Source organism: Crocuta crocuta, unplaced genomic scaffold, assembly GCF_008692635.1.
Source record: "Crocuta crocuta isolate KB4526 unplaced genomic scaffold, BGI_CrCroc_1.0 scaffold67, whole genome shotgun sequence".
NCBI classification, from domain to species: Eukaryota; Metazoa; Chordata; class Mammalia; order Carnivora; family Hyaenidae; genus Crocuta; species Crocuta crocuta.
The window spans coordinates 676,323-691,906 of NW_027531896.1; the positions used below are offsets into that span (position 1 = coordinate 676,323).

General features: G+C 39.7%; 1 protein-coding gene across 1 annotated transcript; it reads right to left on the reverse strand.

The window, feature by feature from the left end:
• Positions 1 to 105: 105 nt before the first annotated feature.
• Positions 106 to 15,578, reverse strand: SLC20A1 (solute carrier family 20 member 1). The gene is made up of 10 exons (XM_077773410.1): positions 15,091 to 15,578; positions 14,805 to 14,945; positions 14,533 to 14,618; positions 9,588 to 9,684; positions 7,237 to 7,356; positions 4,810 to 5,079; positions 4,129 to 4,687; positions 2,986 to 3,171; positions 2,134 to 2,218; positions 106 to 1,070 (listed from the first exon to the last, which is right to left on the reverse strand). Exons 1-10 carry the CDS (start codon positions 15,434 to 15,436, stop codon positions 909 to 911), a joined length of 2,052 nt encoding a protein of 683 aa, XP_077629536.1. The 5' UTR covers positions 15,437 to 15,578; the 3' UTR covers positions 106 to 908.
• Positions 15,579 to 15,584: the final 6 nt, after the last annotated feature.

The following is a 15,584-nucleotide window of genomic DNA, read 5'->3' on the forward strand; positions in this document are numbered from 1 at the left end:
CAGTAGTTCTCGTTTAAGACATTCACACTCTCCTAAGAATGGCATAGGGTTAACTGATTTGGAGCCCAGATGCTTCAAATATAAACAAAAACCATGAGAACAAAATTTTCTAAAAAGTGTAGGCTTTTTTATTCAGTTAAGAGGTAGACAGATGAACATGGAAGGCTGTCCCATTTAACTTGCCCAAAGTTCATATTCCACTTCATTCATCCATCCCACAATGCCAGAAATCTTAAAGAAATAACCAAGACTGCCAGAAGGCTTTTTCTTCCTACTTCTTTTTAGCAATAATAGTCAATGAATTGCTTGCAAAGAAGTTACTACTTAAATCTTCACTGTGTCCAAAGAACCTCATCCCTATAAGAAGTTCCCACATATGCCAAGGAACCTGCCACTACCGGACAGGAGGGCAGAATACAAATGGCTCTATTTCTCTAAGAGACTACAAGGGAAGCTTCAGTTATGTTTCTGTTGTTAAGTCCCTGTGCATGTTAGGGCAGAAGCTGGTGAAACTACCAAAGCAGAGCACACTGGTCAAATGGCTCTGAATGGTTTAAAAAAAAAAAAAAAAAAAAAAAAATCACAAGTTATCTTCAGAGACATTAAAACATAATGGAATTGAAGCCTGATACAAAAAGTAGAGAATTATGTACAGGAATTCACAGCCCAGAAGGAAAAGGGACCTTAATAGGAACCAGTGGAAACCTGGCTATTTTACATAGCTAATTTTGAGACAAGTCATATTTAGCACAAAAGCAATTATAGCACAAGTAACACTTCCCTCCCACAGCTCCCAAACTTTAAAAAGACTCTTGTCAGTCTTCTGTAATACTGTGATCATTCTTCAAAGGAGCAGGAATGTGTAAGGTGGCCCCAAACATTGACAGGAAGTTTAATCTCAAACAGCTTCACACGCTGAGGATGACATATTTGAAGACTGCCATAATAGCAGCACTGATAACGCCAGAAATGGGGACTGTAACAAACCAAGCCATAAAAATGTTGCGGAAGAGTCGCCAATCAACAGCCTTTTTGGATCGGAGCCAGCCAACAGATACAACAGAACCCACCTAGCAGAGAAAGGGATCAAGGAAACTGGTTAGTAAAGGTCAAAGGCATTTTGGTAATAAACACATGACCTTATTTATGTAGGGAAGGAGCCCCAGACTGCTGGATGAGGCCGATCCCATGAAAGACCAGTTGTAATAAGATTACTAACAGAAAGACAAAGACAATATAAAAATCTAATTGTTAGGTCTGTGCTAATTGGGGTAAAATTGGAAAACACTTCCTTTTTCTCTTCTGAGCTACTGGAATTTAATCAACTACTTTAATAAGGAACTGCTTTTAATAATATTGAACTACTTTGGGTTCCTGGGTGGCTCAGTTGGTTAAGCGTCCAACTCGATCTTGGCCTCAGGTCATGATCTTGCAGTCTTTGAGTCTGAGCCCCTTGCTGGGCTCTGCACTGGCAGCACAGAACCCGCTTTGGGTTCTGTTCCCCCACCCCCCACCACAAAGTAAATAAACTTAAATTAAAAAAAAAAAATGTATATATATATACACACACACACACGTATGTATATAGAACTACTTTAGTAAGTTTTAGGTTTTCCAAATATCATTTCAGAGGGAGGCAGATATGACCTCACAGCCAGTCACCTGGAGATATCCTGAATGACTGATAAACTCTACCTTTTTAAGATCAACGAACTTAAACTGCCTTAAAGAAGCAGTTTCGTCCTCTTCCCACAGTTAATGCATGGCCATCAAACAAAGTTAGAATTCAACAAGTTTCTCCATACTTCAATTCGGAGAGGCTCTGGATATCTTCTTTCTATAAATATACTGCCCTTCAACCCTTCAACAAGCCTCACGGACTTGCTAAGTAATACCAAAAGGGCTTTTACATCATCTGGGGAAAACATACATCATTTGCTTACGTAAGAGTACTAGACCCAAAAAATTATAACACGTAAGCCTTTACATTCTTACAGTCACTTGTCCTAAACTTGTGAACTCTTCAAGACTCCAACTATATAAAACTTTCTAAACCACAGTTTCACACTTAACAAAAACCCTCTCCGTATTACTAGAGCCATTCAATAGACCCAATATGTTTACTTTACTTACTTTACAATGTGTTGTACTGATGGGAAGACCAATATTTGACGCAATTACCACAGTGAGGGCAGATGCCAGTTCAATACTGAAGCCACTGTAAATATAAGATTACTTGTCAAGAATAAAAATTGATTTTTTAATAAGCTAACATTACCTCAAAGTTAACACAATCTTACTGTGCTCTACTCTATGACAAAACCTTCAATAACAATCTTTAATTTGCTACAGCTCCTGAAATATACTCTAAATCAGGCTCTCGGGGCGCCCAGGTGGCTCAGTTGGTTCTGTTTGCCATCAGCTCAGGTCATGATCTCAGTCTGTAAGTTCAAGCCCTGCATCAGGCTTGCTGTGCCAGCACAGAGCAAGCCTGCTTTGGATCTTCTGTTCCCCTTTCTCTGTTCCTCCCCCACTCACACTCAAAAATAAATAAAATATTTAAAAAAATTTTTTTCAATAGATAAATACATGAGGCTCTCTTCCCTCTTCTCTAACGTTTTGAGGTTGTAAGGTTTTCTGGTAGCCCATTATTACCGTTTGCACTTTTATTTTGAAGAATTTAATAAACCTCAGTCTCAGCTCCCAAGACAAATGAAGGATAAGTATACACAGCTATTCACTCCACACACACCTTTCTCAGAAAAGTTATACTAAGAAGCCACTGGAGATGAATATTTGACCAAAATTATGTTTAAGGGCCAGACAATACGTAAAATCTAAAAGTTCACACACTGAGAGTTAACATCAGGAACTTATACAAGCTTGAGTTACTTTAGCTGAAGAGTTGTGTGGTAACACTACATGGTACTATGCACCTTAAGAAAATGAGCATTAGGCTTTCTAAGACCTGCTTTACCAACTTACCTAGAAGGTGTGATCGGTGTCAGATCTTTCCCCATGGTCTGGATAACTCTCCTTCCCCAAACCCACAGACCAATACAAATACCAACTCCACCATAGAGCAGAAGCCATATCGGTGTTGCCACTTTTGAAGAAACATCTCCCGTGTCATAAACCAGATACAAAGCAACTAGAGGACCAATGGCATTGCTGAAAAAAAGAAGATAAAGATGATTTTTCAGTCAGAACTAGAAGAATTCGGAAAGACCCGATTTGCTAAATGACCTATTAGATTATTCAAAGCAAAGCTGTTAAGCTCATCTGAAATGAAATAAACAGAACACACAGAAGAAAGTAAAAGCTGCTCTTCAGAGAAGAATCCCATGCATTTGGTGGCCTATCTTCCAGCAGGAAACCTAAAACAACTCAGATTCCCATGGCCAGTTTACAAACCACAGAACTCAGGCTAACAACCTACAAACTCATTCCCTAGGGGCAGTGATTAAGTTTTTCATCTTACGTTCAGAGAATTTACTATCAAAGAACTGGATCCTATCTAAGTAGACAACACCATTCTTTGTACTCTCTCTAAAGAAAAAAACTTTACTGCCTGTTTTATTAAGTCAATAACTCCTCACTTCATCCTTTCTAGATTTAGTGTCCAATGGGATGGTATAAGCAGCACAATCACAAGCAGAGCCTTATAAAATGGATAAGGTGATATAAAAATAGAAAGAGTGGTAGGAGTGCTTGGGTGGCTTAGTTAAGTGTCCAGCTCTTTTTTTTTAATCAAAAAATTTTAAATGTTTTTATTTACTTTTGAGACAGAGGGAGACACAGAATCTGAAGCAGGCTCCAGGCTCTGAGCTGTCAGCACGGAGCCTGACGCAGGGCTCACACCCACAGACCACAAGATCATGACTGCTGAAGGCAGACACTCAACTGAGCCACCCAGGAGCCCCTAAGTGTCTGACTCTTGATTCTGGCTCAGGTCATGATTTCACAGTTCCTGAGTTTGAGTTCTGCGTCAGGCTCTGCGCCCTGACCGCCCAGAAGCCTGCTTGGGATTCTCCCTCTCCCTGGCCTTCCCCTGCATGAGCTTGCAAAAGAAAGAGAGAGGAAGGAAAAAAAAAGAAAGAGCGAAGCTGAGATTCCGAGTCAACTGACCTGACATCATTTCCACCATGAGCAAATGACCCAAAGCAGGCTGTGAGGATCTGCAGGAACTGGAAGAGCAGAGACACCTCTGGTTTATCCTGGTCACACCATTCTTCTAAAGAGCTGCTACTTCCTTTTCTGTCACCCAGACCCATCTCTGCCTTGACACTCATGTCCATCTCGGATGCCGAGTGAATATCAGACACAGCATTGCAGTAACTGGTGTAACTATCCATTCGAATTCGCTTCTTGCTCTCTGCATTAGGCCATGTCAGCTTCTCCATTTCTTCCCCTTTCTGTTCACCTTCTTTGGCACGGAACGAATCCAGAGGCATGCCACAAATTGCCATGGTGTAGGAAGTATAGCTATTATTGCGCCTCAGGGGTTTGTCGCCAGAGTCTCCCATGCAGTCTCCCACCTTGGCAAGATGTAATTTATGGAGCAGCTCTTTGTATAAGCCAGAATCTTTATGCACGGTGTGATACTGATAGTGGCCACTGGAGTTTATCTGGTTACTGACGGCTTGATTGAACTGAACGAGGTTCCCATTAGGCAGCTGCACTGCCCCTGGCCAAGACCAAAAACAGTCACATTAAATACAAAGAGCATCAGGTGCAAACAGTGAGCCTCCTCACCAGTATAGAGAACAAAGTAAAACTCATTTTCCCCACTGAAGAAACCCCACTCACCATTCATGGCGCTGTCGATGCTGGTTTCCTCTTTCAGGTCCACGCTGGGAAGCCTCTCTCGCTCGGGAGCTTCCTCCAAGTCTCCAAGTTTGAATGAGACTGTTCTCTCCTCCACCACAGCCCGGAGAGGCACAGTGGCAGATCCTACCTCAGAAACAGGATTCCTGGCTTCAATATCACTGAGAGACAACTTTGTTTCTTCATGGTCTTCTTTCAGGCTATTCTTTTTTTCCATTAAGGGACTTTCAGAAGGACTAGACTTTATTTCTCCTAGGGGAAAAAAGGGTATTTTTTTGTTTGGTTTCGACCAAACTAACTTGTTCTACATTTCCCCTTTCCCCTCATCTCAAAAATGTATTTCAGGGGCACCTGGGTGGCTCAGTCAGTTAAGCGTCTGACTTTGGCTCAGGTCATGATCTCATAGATCACAGGTTCGAGCCCTGCCTTGGCTCTGCTGACAGCTAGCTCAGAGCCTGGAGCCTGCTTTGAATTCTGTGTCTCCCTCCCTCTCTGACTCTCCCCTGCTCATGCTCTCTCTCTGTCTCTCTCAGAAATACATTTTTAAAAAAAAAAAAATCAAAAATATCTTTCAGTGAAATTTCTGGATAATATTCCTTTCTACTTCATTTGTCAGATCTATCTTTCCTTTGTGAAGAAATCAGTAATGCTTTAGGCGTCACAAGCTTTTTCAGTAAAGGACCAGACAGTAAAATATTTTTTTAGGTTTTGCGGGCTCTGTTGTGTATTCTCGTCCTTTACAAGACAAAGGTTTTTGTTTTACAAGGGTAAAAACCATTCTTAGCTCCAGCTGACAGACTGAAAATTTAGACTGCATCTAGTTCATGTTCTTTTTAAAAAAGAAATGCCCCCAAATTTCAGTCCAGGAGTTCAAATAGAGCAACAGAGCTCAATGAAAGCAACTAAAGATGACAACTTAAATTCCCACCTCTGTGAAACAGAGATGTGCCTTATGGCTCTACCTTATGGCTCTAAATGCCATGACGAGGCAGGAATAGCTTCTGCCCATCCTACCAATGCCCACCCAGTATGTTTACATGTTCATTCAGACATCACAACCAGGCTACAGACTAGGACGTAAAACATTAGCAAGACTTGTCTCATCTTCTCCCAGACTGGGGGAAAAACGAGGTCAGAAAGTCGTGCAAGCCTCGTTCCCACTGTGCGCTCGGCACAACCAGACTAGCACACGCCAGAACCTCTCAGAGGCGTCTCCGTGCAGCTGCATGACGCAGCACTCTTCCTAAGGCCTCTGCAGTCTGCATCCATCCACTTCCGAACAATAAACTTGAAATCACTAACCAAGCATTTGCAGATATAAAGGGCAGAAAAGATTACTTTAAGAGCTCTTATCCACTAAGGAAATGAATACAAGATTTAAATTTAAGACTGATGCTAACCAAAATTTATTGTATTTAATTATTCTCTACTGCTGTGTGATAGTAATGATCTAAATGATTCCTTCACATTAACACTGGAAAATGTCTACTTCTAGAATCTGTGCTATAATTTTGAGAATTAACCAAATCTAAAATCAGATATAAATACATGACTTAGCTTTGCAGGTCTAAATCTGAAATTATACACAAAGTTCAGATAAATGTTTCTCCTTGAAAATATTTTGTACCTACTTTTTATTTTACAATAAGACCTCCTCACACCTCCCAATTAATAATGTAAGATACATCTCTGTATATTTCTGCCACAAGCAACAGATGTCTAACTACAGTAAATTAAATACATTAAATGCTCAGTTTGCAGGGTGCTTGGGTGGCTCGGCTGAGCACCCGACTTCGGCTCAGGTCATGATCTCGGTTTGCTGAGTTCAAGCCCCACGTTGGTCTCTGTGCTGATAGCTCAGAGCCTGGAGCCTGCTCCAGATCTGTCTCCCTCTTCACCCCTCCCCCATTTGTGCTCTGTCTCTCTCTCAAACATAAATAAAATATTAAAAATAATTTTTTAATGCCCAGTTTGCTCCCAGCATATGTCAAAAATTTCTTATGACTAGGTCTCCAGTCATTTCAAATCAACAGAAGCATAGTTTGGACAGGCGCACCTGGGTGGCTAAGCGGATTAAGCATCCAACTTCCACTCAGATCTGCTAAGGTCGTGATCTCGCATCTGTGAGATCATGTGCATAAAGCCCAATGTCAGACTCCACGCTGGCAGCGGAGCCTGCTTGGGATTCTCACTCCCTCTCTCTCCCCTTCCCCTACTAGTGTGTGTGCATGCACACGCTCTCTCTCAAAACAAAAAATTAAAAAATCTAGTTTGGAAGAATACACTCATATCCTGAAATCTCATTTAAACGTCTAGCTTTGCCAATCTACCCAAATAGTGAGTTTTTATACACAAGAAGTTAACAAGCACATTGCTAGTTAGAACAATCCGCTACAATTTGTTACTTACGTTCAATTTTTCTCTTCATCCTGGGACATACAAAGAACCAGACGATAAGGGCACAGAAAACTGCACATCCCACCGAGATGAGGATGGTGCCCCACAGAGGAAGTTTGTCAAAGCCCAGCACTAGGAGATAAAATGGTGCATCTTGAAAACCCCAGGGCAACAGCCCCCTACAACAACGTGTACACCCTCCTTGGGGGACTCTGGGGTTCCCCCCAAGCCAGCCCATCACCCTTTATAACTGCTGCCAGCCTTAGGTCCTCATGGTTTATTGTACTGACTACACAAATTCAGGAGAAACATCCAATGGTCAACTGAAACCCACACCTCCACCTCTGGCCCACTCTCCACTTGAGCCTGCTAGATTCAAGTCTCCCAAGCTCCTTCAAAAACTAGATTTTTTTCCCTTTCCTTGCTTAGAAGACAAGGACTACTATACTCTGAGGATCTGCAACTAGCTATGAAAAAAACAGAAGCATTGCACACCCTAGCCTCCAGGTGGTAGCTGTCACACATTTTGTTTGCATGTACAGATTTTAATGTTTAAAAAAAGGGGCCAAGAGTCACATTTGTCATACTGATGGAATTCTCTGTGGAAGTTATCGAATGTGTGCTTATCACTTAAATGCCAACAGGCTTCAAGCCACTAGGCTATACTAAGGACAGAAGCAAAGCACTACAGAATTCTATTTAAGCCTATAAGATGTTATAATTGTCTGTAGTTCATCCAAAAATAGCTTGGCTACCTGCAGTTCTTTTGCTTTATTCTGATTACTAACAAATTACTTATAAAATGGAAAATCTATTGCCCTGCCCCCAAATGATTAATATTTAAAAATCAGATATAAATGTGGTCCCTTCAAAACTAAAGTTCTACAGCGACTATCTTTCCATTTTAATTCCTATCAATTCTAACCCTGTAGTTAGTCACACAAACTAAAATATACATGAAGCTTAATCAATATCTGTCTCAATTTAAATCTATGTTCCAAGCCAAAAATGGGAAATGAGAGAAGGGGAAATTTTTCTTATAAATGATCCACAAAGAACAGAATAAAAATATCCCACGTTCCTTTTTCAAAAATGATTAAGTTTGTTTCTAATTTCACTGAACTATGAGCTCTGCTGCTACCAGATAAAACATCAGTGCTCAGAGCATCACAGGAGACTTTTTTAGTTTAGCATGAAGAACTCAATTTAAAACATAATTGGAAATGTAGCATGCAAGCTTTTCTTTGCCTGTACCATTTGGTGAGGAGTCTGGTATCCCCTAAGTAAGATCAATAATCTCATAAAGTTGTTCCTTTTCTTTCCGAATTATTCCAAGAATAAAGACAAGTTTAAAAATACTTTTTTGGCCAGTGACTTATTACTTCAGTGAAGTTTAAGAACCAAGTTACAATCCATTACTCAGAAACCAATTTAGTGGGCTCCAGTGAGTATTAAAAAGAAGCTAAGAGAATTATTTGAAAAAATGAGAAAATAGCACATAGTAAAGGTAAGTAGCTTCAAAGTTCTATTCTGGTTTTCTTTCTCTTTCTCTCTCAGTTTCTACATGCATATATGTCTTGGGCAGCAACATACAGCGGATTTTTTCCAGCGGGTCACAGTCAAAAGATCAAAAGCCACTGACCTGACCATCATGTCAAAAGAACCTAGACAGCAAACCTGAACTGATAAAAGCATGTACTGTCCTGACAAGTTACAAGTTAGTAATCTTTTTCAGTTGCTAAATTAAACATGGATCATAGTTTTATCCATACTTTGCCTTAGTCCGAAAATAAAAGTAATCATTTCAATTTTTATCCTCACAAATTATTTTTCCTCTTAGCTGCATGAATTTCTTCTTCCAAGTGCACTTAGATCAGGTGTTAAAGATCCCAACTCTTCTCATTCAAGCAGATTCAGGGAAGTAAATTTAGTGCTTAAAAACAAAAGTAGCTCCATTTGGGAAAGAAAAAGGAGAATATCCAGCAAACCAGTCCTAAATGACTGCTTATTGAAGACCAAATATAACTAATTACTCTTCAGTAGTTGAGGTCAGTATCAATTCCAGTTATTTTTTAGCACAGATAGGAGAAAGGGAGGGAGAAGATCATATTATCGGTGGATCCTGTGAAGACTATAAAGAGTAAAGGTCTGTAGTGATTTAGAATCTGAGCAGGTCTCTTTGGTTGAAAAACTATCTAGGTTAACTCAGCATACACTAGCCTGCAGCCTTCTGAAATGGGCGCAGGCCAGCCACCTTCTAGGAGATTTCAGCCCTGTAAAGCAAAAAGGGGTAAATTGGGCATTTAATGCAAGTCTTATAAACAACTTTAAATTCACATTTAAATATTTTGATATATACTTACAAGGTGCTCCAGTATACATGATGGAAAAGAGGTTTATTCCAACTGTGCAGGCATAGAAAACTGGCAAAGCTCGCAAACCATTAGGAACGGGATCTGTCTATAAAAGATTATTAAGATCAATATCTTAAGAGGTGTTATAAAGTTATATATTAACTAACTTAAATTTAAATTTAAAAAAAAAATGGAGGGGGTGTTTAACTTATTTCCATAGAACCTTGTAAAAGGACAGGTTCAGGAATTACACAAGGTCAGTTAATGGTCTCTATAGTATTAGGAAAAGCCCAGTTGGCCTTGCTCCTTAAAGTCTCCTTACCAAAGCTGATTTCATTTTTTACATCTACCTGAACTTAAATTTGTGTTTGTTTTTTCGGAGGCTGGGGGGTGCTATTTCTAACAAAGTTACCTATACCAGTGACTGGTAATGTCTCAAATAATCAGTTTCAACACCCAGTGTTCTAAGGTACCTGATTGTCCAGATGTAAATCTGAGCACACACCTGAGATGTACTATACATTTGTAAAGGATATCAAGAAATAGACTATGAAAAACAAACCAGACTATGAGGTGTTAGGACATTTCTCACCATCCCTGCAAAGATTTCTTAAAACCGAAACATGTAGAATTACCTGCCAACAACCATTTTATCTAGGCATCAACAAATACACCATTATTAATGATTTACCAAAGAGCTAAGATAAAAATCAATTGTACACTAAGTCACCTCTTCATTCAACAGACTGTACCAAACAAACACCATTCTGGGCACTAAAATATGGGAGAGAATGAGAAAGTTCCTGCCCTCAGAGAACTAACATTTACATTCTAATATAGAATAATGTAAAGTACCAATAAATGCTACGAAGAAAATAAAGAGGGGTAAGGAAGAGGCAGTGATGGAAGGCGGCACACTGGGAATTATCAGTGGAACAAAGACACAAACCTGTTAAGTCAACAAGCCTTGTACGTTAAGTAAGGGTACAGAAGGGGTGAGGGGAGGCAGAGAATATTCCAGACAGAGATATCAACAAATGTAAAAACCCTGAGGCAAAAACTCAAAATGTTGAAGGAATTAATTGCAAAGAGGCCAGTGTGACTGGAAATAAAAGAGTTCCACTTAGAACAAATGTGTATTAATTCTACAGGAAAACACCCAGCTTAACCACTTAAAGAGAAAACCAACTTGAATATATGGGAATGCTAAACTTTGAAGATGTTATTCCAGAGGTTTAATGCTCTCTGGATAGCAATTCAAAAGAAAATCTTGGGAAAGAAAAGAAAGATCCAAAGTGCTTCTAAAGCTTTTTTTGTTTTGTTTTGTTTTAATGTTTTATTTATCTCCAGGAGAGAGAGAGAGACAGCGTGAACAGGGGAGGGTCACAGAGAGAGGGAGTCACAGACTGAAACAGGCTCCAGGCTCTGAGCTGGCAGTCAGCACAGAGCCTGACGCGGGGCCCGAACCCACGAACCACGAGACCATGACCCAAGCGAAAGTCGGACGCTCAACCGACTAAGCCACCCGGGCACCCCTAAAGCTTCTTGACTAGGATAATCAACACTTGGGAAGAGGGAGACAGTGGCTAAAGATGAAAACAAAAGAGAAAGGAAAGATGCCGTTCAGAATCAGTGGAGACGGGCCCTCATTGAAAAACATATCGAATTTTAGCTTCCCATGAGATACCTGGGTGGTTCAGCTGGTGAAACATCAGGACTTTTGATATGGCTCAGGTTAGGTTATGACCCCACCAGCATTGAGATCAAGCCACAATTTGGGCTCTGTTGGGAACTGCTTGGGATTCCATCTCTCGCTCTTTCTGCCCTTCTCTCCCACTCTCTCAAAATAAATACTTTTTTAAAAAAGTGAACTTTAGCTTCCCTATCCATACATTAAATATAAATAAGTGCCACAGAGAAATGGCCAAAATAAAAGTGATAGCCTATACCTAGGAACTATTCTATACCTGGAACTGTTAAGCATCTCGGAATAACTCAACAGTGTCAGACACACTCCAAGGGCAGTCAATAAAGTCATAATAAATTCGTAAGATCCTCCCCAAAGCAAAACCCATTAGGGATGTATAAACATTATGTAGGGACTTCTCTTAACAGATTTTCAAATACTATTTGGTAATATGGTATCAAATCAAACTAATTAGAGTTGAGAGGAAGTAGCCTATGTCTTATTTTTCTGTATAGTCCAATTATGTGTTCCCTGAGGTAACCAGTAATTAACTGGTAGGAGGGAAGGCAGGGCATGAAATGATACTAATGGATTATTATGAAACACAAGCTCATCGTCTAAAAAAAAAGCGAAGTTCACAAATCTACGAAAAAGATAAAACATGAATGGTCTTCTCCCTTTTATTTCCTCCAGACTCCTCTTGGTCAAGAGATAACCAAGGCTAACAATTTCATAAAATTTTTATTACTGTATGACCCATCTAACAACACACTTGAAACTTTATCTGGAAATAATGTAAATATCTCATCATCCAGTAATGTAAGAGATGGGGGGGGAAGAAGGGGGAGTCTCCATCTTCAACCAGAATAGTTCATTGTTTACATACTGGATGTTCCGATAACCCTCTGAAAAAAACAGCTCCTCTGAGTTTGAAAAGATGTCCTAGATTTAATGTGATTCCTAACAAAAGGGAGACGGCTCAAAGACCCATTTTCTCTGACTAGCATTTAAACAGAGTAACTTTCCCTTCTCCCCTATTCCTTTTTTATTGTGCCTAGCCTTTGAGGAGAAGTAACTCACCTCCATTCTGGATTTTCCTACTAGACTACCCAACACCCTTGGATCAGACATCAGAAAACAGAAAATTTTTACAAAGCAATTTTAATGTTAATTTCCAAAACAGATCTTAGGTTGAAAAAAGCAACTTAATGGTCAAATATTCAGACTTTAACAGCCAGTACCCCCAAAGGTTACCAGCATAAGGATGTTTTGAGATTTTAAATCTAACAGTAATCAAAACTATTCACATTCATCATCTAAAAACTCACCGACAGACTGAACACAAGTGTATGATGAGTCACAGGGAGGACAGGGGAGCTTGGAGGTTGGTAAAGAAGGTCCTCAAAATCAGTATTGGTTTGTTTTTTAATGTTTTTAATGTTTATTTGTGTGAAGAAGAGAAATACAGCGCATGAGTGGGAACGGACAGAGAGAGAGAGGAAGACACAGAATCTGAAGCAGGCTCTAGGCTCCCAAGCTGTCAGCACACAGCCTGACACAGGGCTTAAAGGGCTTGAACTCCCAGACCATGAGATCATGACCTGAGCCAAAGTCGGATGCCCAACCGAGTCACCCAGTGTTTTTATTAAACACTATTCCAATCACTCTTGATCATGCTCTCATCCTCATACCTACATAAAGAATGTATATTTACGAAGTATATTGAACTTGAGCTCTCAACTGTGGGTAGAAAAATACCTACCATGTAGTTCTGAAATGAGAGATACTGAGCACCTAAAAATCCCTCTTTGTACATCAGAGCACCATTTCCCCTCCAAGAAAGAAGACAAGTTTTATCTTATCTGGAGACACACAAAGCCTCTCCAGAATCAGAACAATCTGCTTCCCAATAAATAATCAACAAAGACTTAAAGTTTTATAAAGCAGAAATCCATAACAGAGGATCCTATTAATTCTCCTCATTCTCTGGTATGGAGTACTCTATGACTCTAATAAGAACACTGAAAAACCTGATCTGTGACTACCGGTAAGCTTTGAACCTAACCATCATGTTATCATATACTACAGCAGTTCTGGGGATTGGGTGGGTTGGTACTCATCAATCCTGCTTGCTAAATAAAATACCAAACTTGGAAGTCCATTAGTAGTAACAATGAACTATTTACTCTCAAATCCTAACCAATCTATAAATGTTTCAATTTGCCAAGTATTCAAAGTATTCAGTTGCTATATTCTGTCAGACTCAGGCCATAGGAAAGAGCAATTAATGAATCAATTTACCATAATGTTTCCACAGAGGTGCAAAAGGTTCCCTACAGAAGCTTACAACTAGATCAAATAAGTGGGTCTGAGTATATTCTTACCCCTTGGGACTAAGTTACCTACCTGTCTTCACTCAGATTTCTACAGTTTAGGAACATTTTACAAACTTACAATGGGCCGCTAAGAGCATTCACTTCAGAAAAAGGACAACTTTGTTTCCTAAGAAAAATGCATTTGTTCTAAATAACTCAGTCCAACGACAACATCCTTTGTCATCTTCATTTATTTTGGAGCCATAATCAGACTTCTTGATAAAAGAAATTATATTGGGCTCCTCAAAAGGGATTTTCAAATGGACAGGAAATAAAAGGACTATCTGGAATTGGGGTGGGATTTTTATTTTTTTTTTGTCCAAAGGAAAAAACAAAAAAACACCTTTACGGGCTCTTTTTACCCCGTCTGGAAAATTAGAGTCAAGTCACTGTGAAAGAGAGAGTCCCCACCCACTGAAGCTTTTAGCCTGGTTATGGTAATCAGCACTACAAAAATAACTGCACAGAAACCCAAACTACTCAATTGAACTGTTAGCTAAAAAAAAAAAAAGCATTATGTCAAGACACATTATGACTTATTGAAGCTTATAAGTCAAAATGGTTTACCTACGATGGTGATTTAGAGAAAACAGTAATCTACAAACACCTGTACGAAACCACCCTGAATAAATTTCCTTATTTTTCATTTCCAGCCTCTCCTATTTCTTGGCACATCATATATTCATTCAATTTTCCCTTCCCGAATGAGTTCTGGGTTAACAAAAACTTGCCTCTTTTAGAGAGCTCAGCAACAATACAAGAGGTATAGCCAAACACAGACAATTTTTAATTTTCCAAGGCCACATCAATCACATCTACAAGAATGCTAGCAGTCTGAATACCACTCAGTGTGACCCATCAAAGGCCATAAAAGAGGGGAGAGAAAGGTTACCTTACGGAGGATGAATGCACGAACAAGGAAGAATAAAATTCCAGACATAATACCAGAAAGCAGTGGAGAGATGAACCAAGACATCACTGGAACAGAACACATTAAAAAGAAAAATGTCAAATGATGAAAATCAGGAGCCAAAAAACACTTTAAATTTTAGTATTCTATCTTCAAAACTTTCCATCCCTCCATTTTACACCATATATTTCACATAATGCCTGGTCGCACATGACAAGAATAAAAATTAAAAAGCCATTTAAAATTAAACATACCAATTTTTATCAGTTCAGACCACTTGACACCTTCCTGTCCCTTGGCCACAAGGGAGAAACCAATGGTTGCACCAACAATACAATGGGTTCCAGAAATGGGAAGCTTCAAAAACGAAGCCACTAGTTGCCACACAGCAGAACCTGAAACACAGGCAAGTTTTATTAAACGGCAAAATTCTCAGGAATGCAGTGCCTTCTGAGAAGAAAATCTGAAAGGGAGAGCACAAGAATGGAACTACCCGTTTGCTCACCCACCACCAAGGGGTAATAGGGAAAAAGGACTCACCAAACATAGCACTGACAGAGCCGGCCATCAACAGCTGTTGGGTAGAGTTGTACATCTCCACGTCGATCAAGCCCTTCCTGATTGTTTCGCTCACTTTAGCTCCCAGTAGGACGGAGCCCACGGTTTCAAAAATACTAGCTAGGATGCAGGCTTGCTTGAGGGTCACTACACCTGAGCCCACAGCTGTACCAAACGAATTTGCTACATCATTGGCTCCCACGGAGAATGCCAAGACAAATGCAATAATGAAGCCCAGGATCAGCATCCATAGGTAGTCCACCAATGGACCAGAAGCAGCAGTAGCAGCAATAGGACTGGTAGTCAGCGTTGCCCCGGTAAATGCCATTCTCTAGACTAGTGGTTTTTATGAATTATAAGAGAATTACTGAGCGGCTTTCAAGATGTGTAAACTGAATATGAGGTATCAAAAATGCTATAATAAATAATATATATTATATAAAATTAAATACTGTAAAATAAGGCACAGAAACCGA

Coding starts and splice junctions, on each gene's coding strand:
- SLC20A1 (XM_077773410.1), bottom strand. CDS start 15,436: ATGGCATTTACCGGGGCAACGCTGACTACCAGTCCTATTGCTGCTACT. Junction 7,357..9,587: donor CATGTATACTGGAGCACCTT/GTAAGTATATAT, acceptor TTTATCTCCTAG/TGCTGGGCTTTGACAAACTT. Junction 1,071..2,133: donor TCAGTACAACACATTGTAAA/GTAAGTAAAGTA, acceptor TTTCTCTGCTAG/GTGGGTTCTGTTGTATCTGT.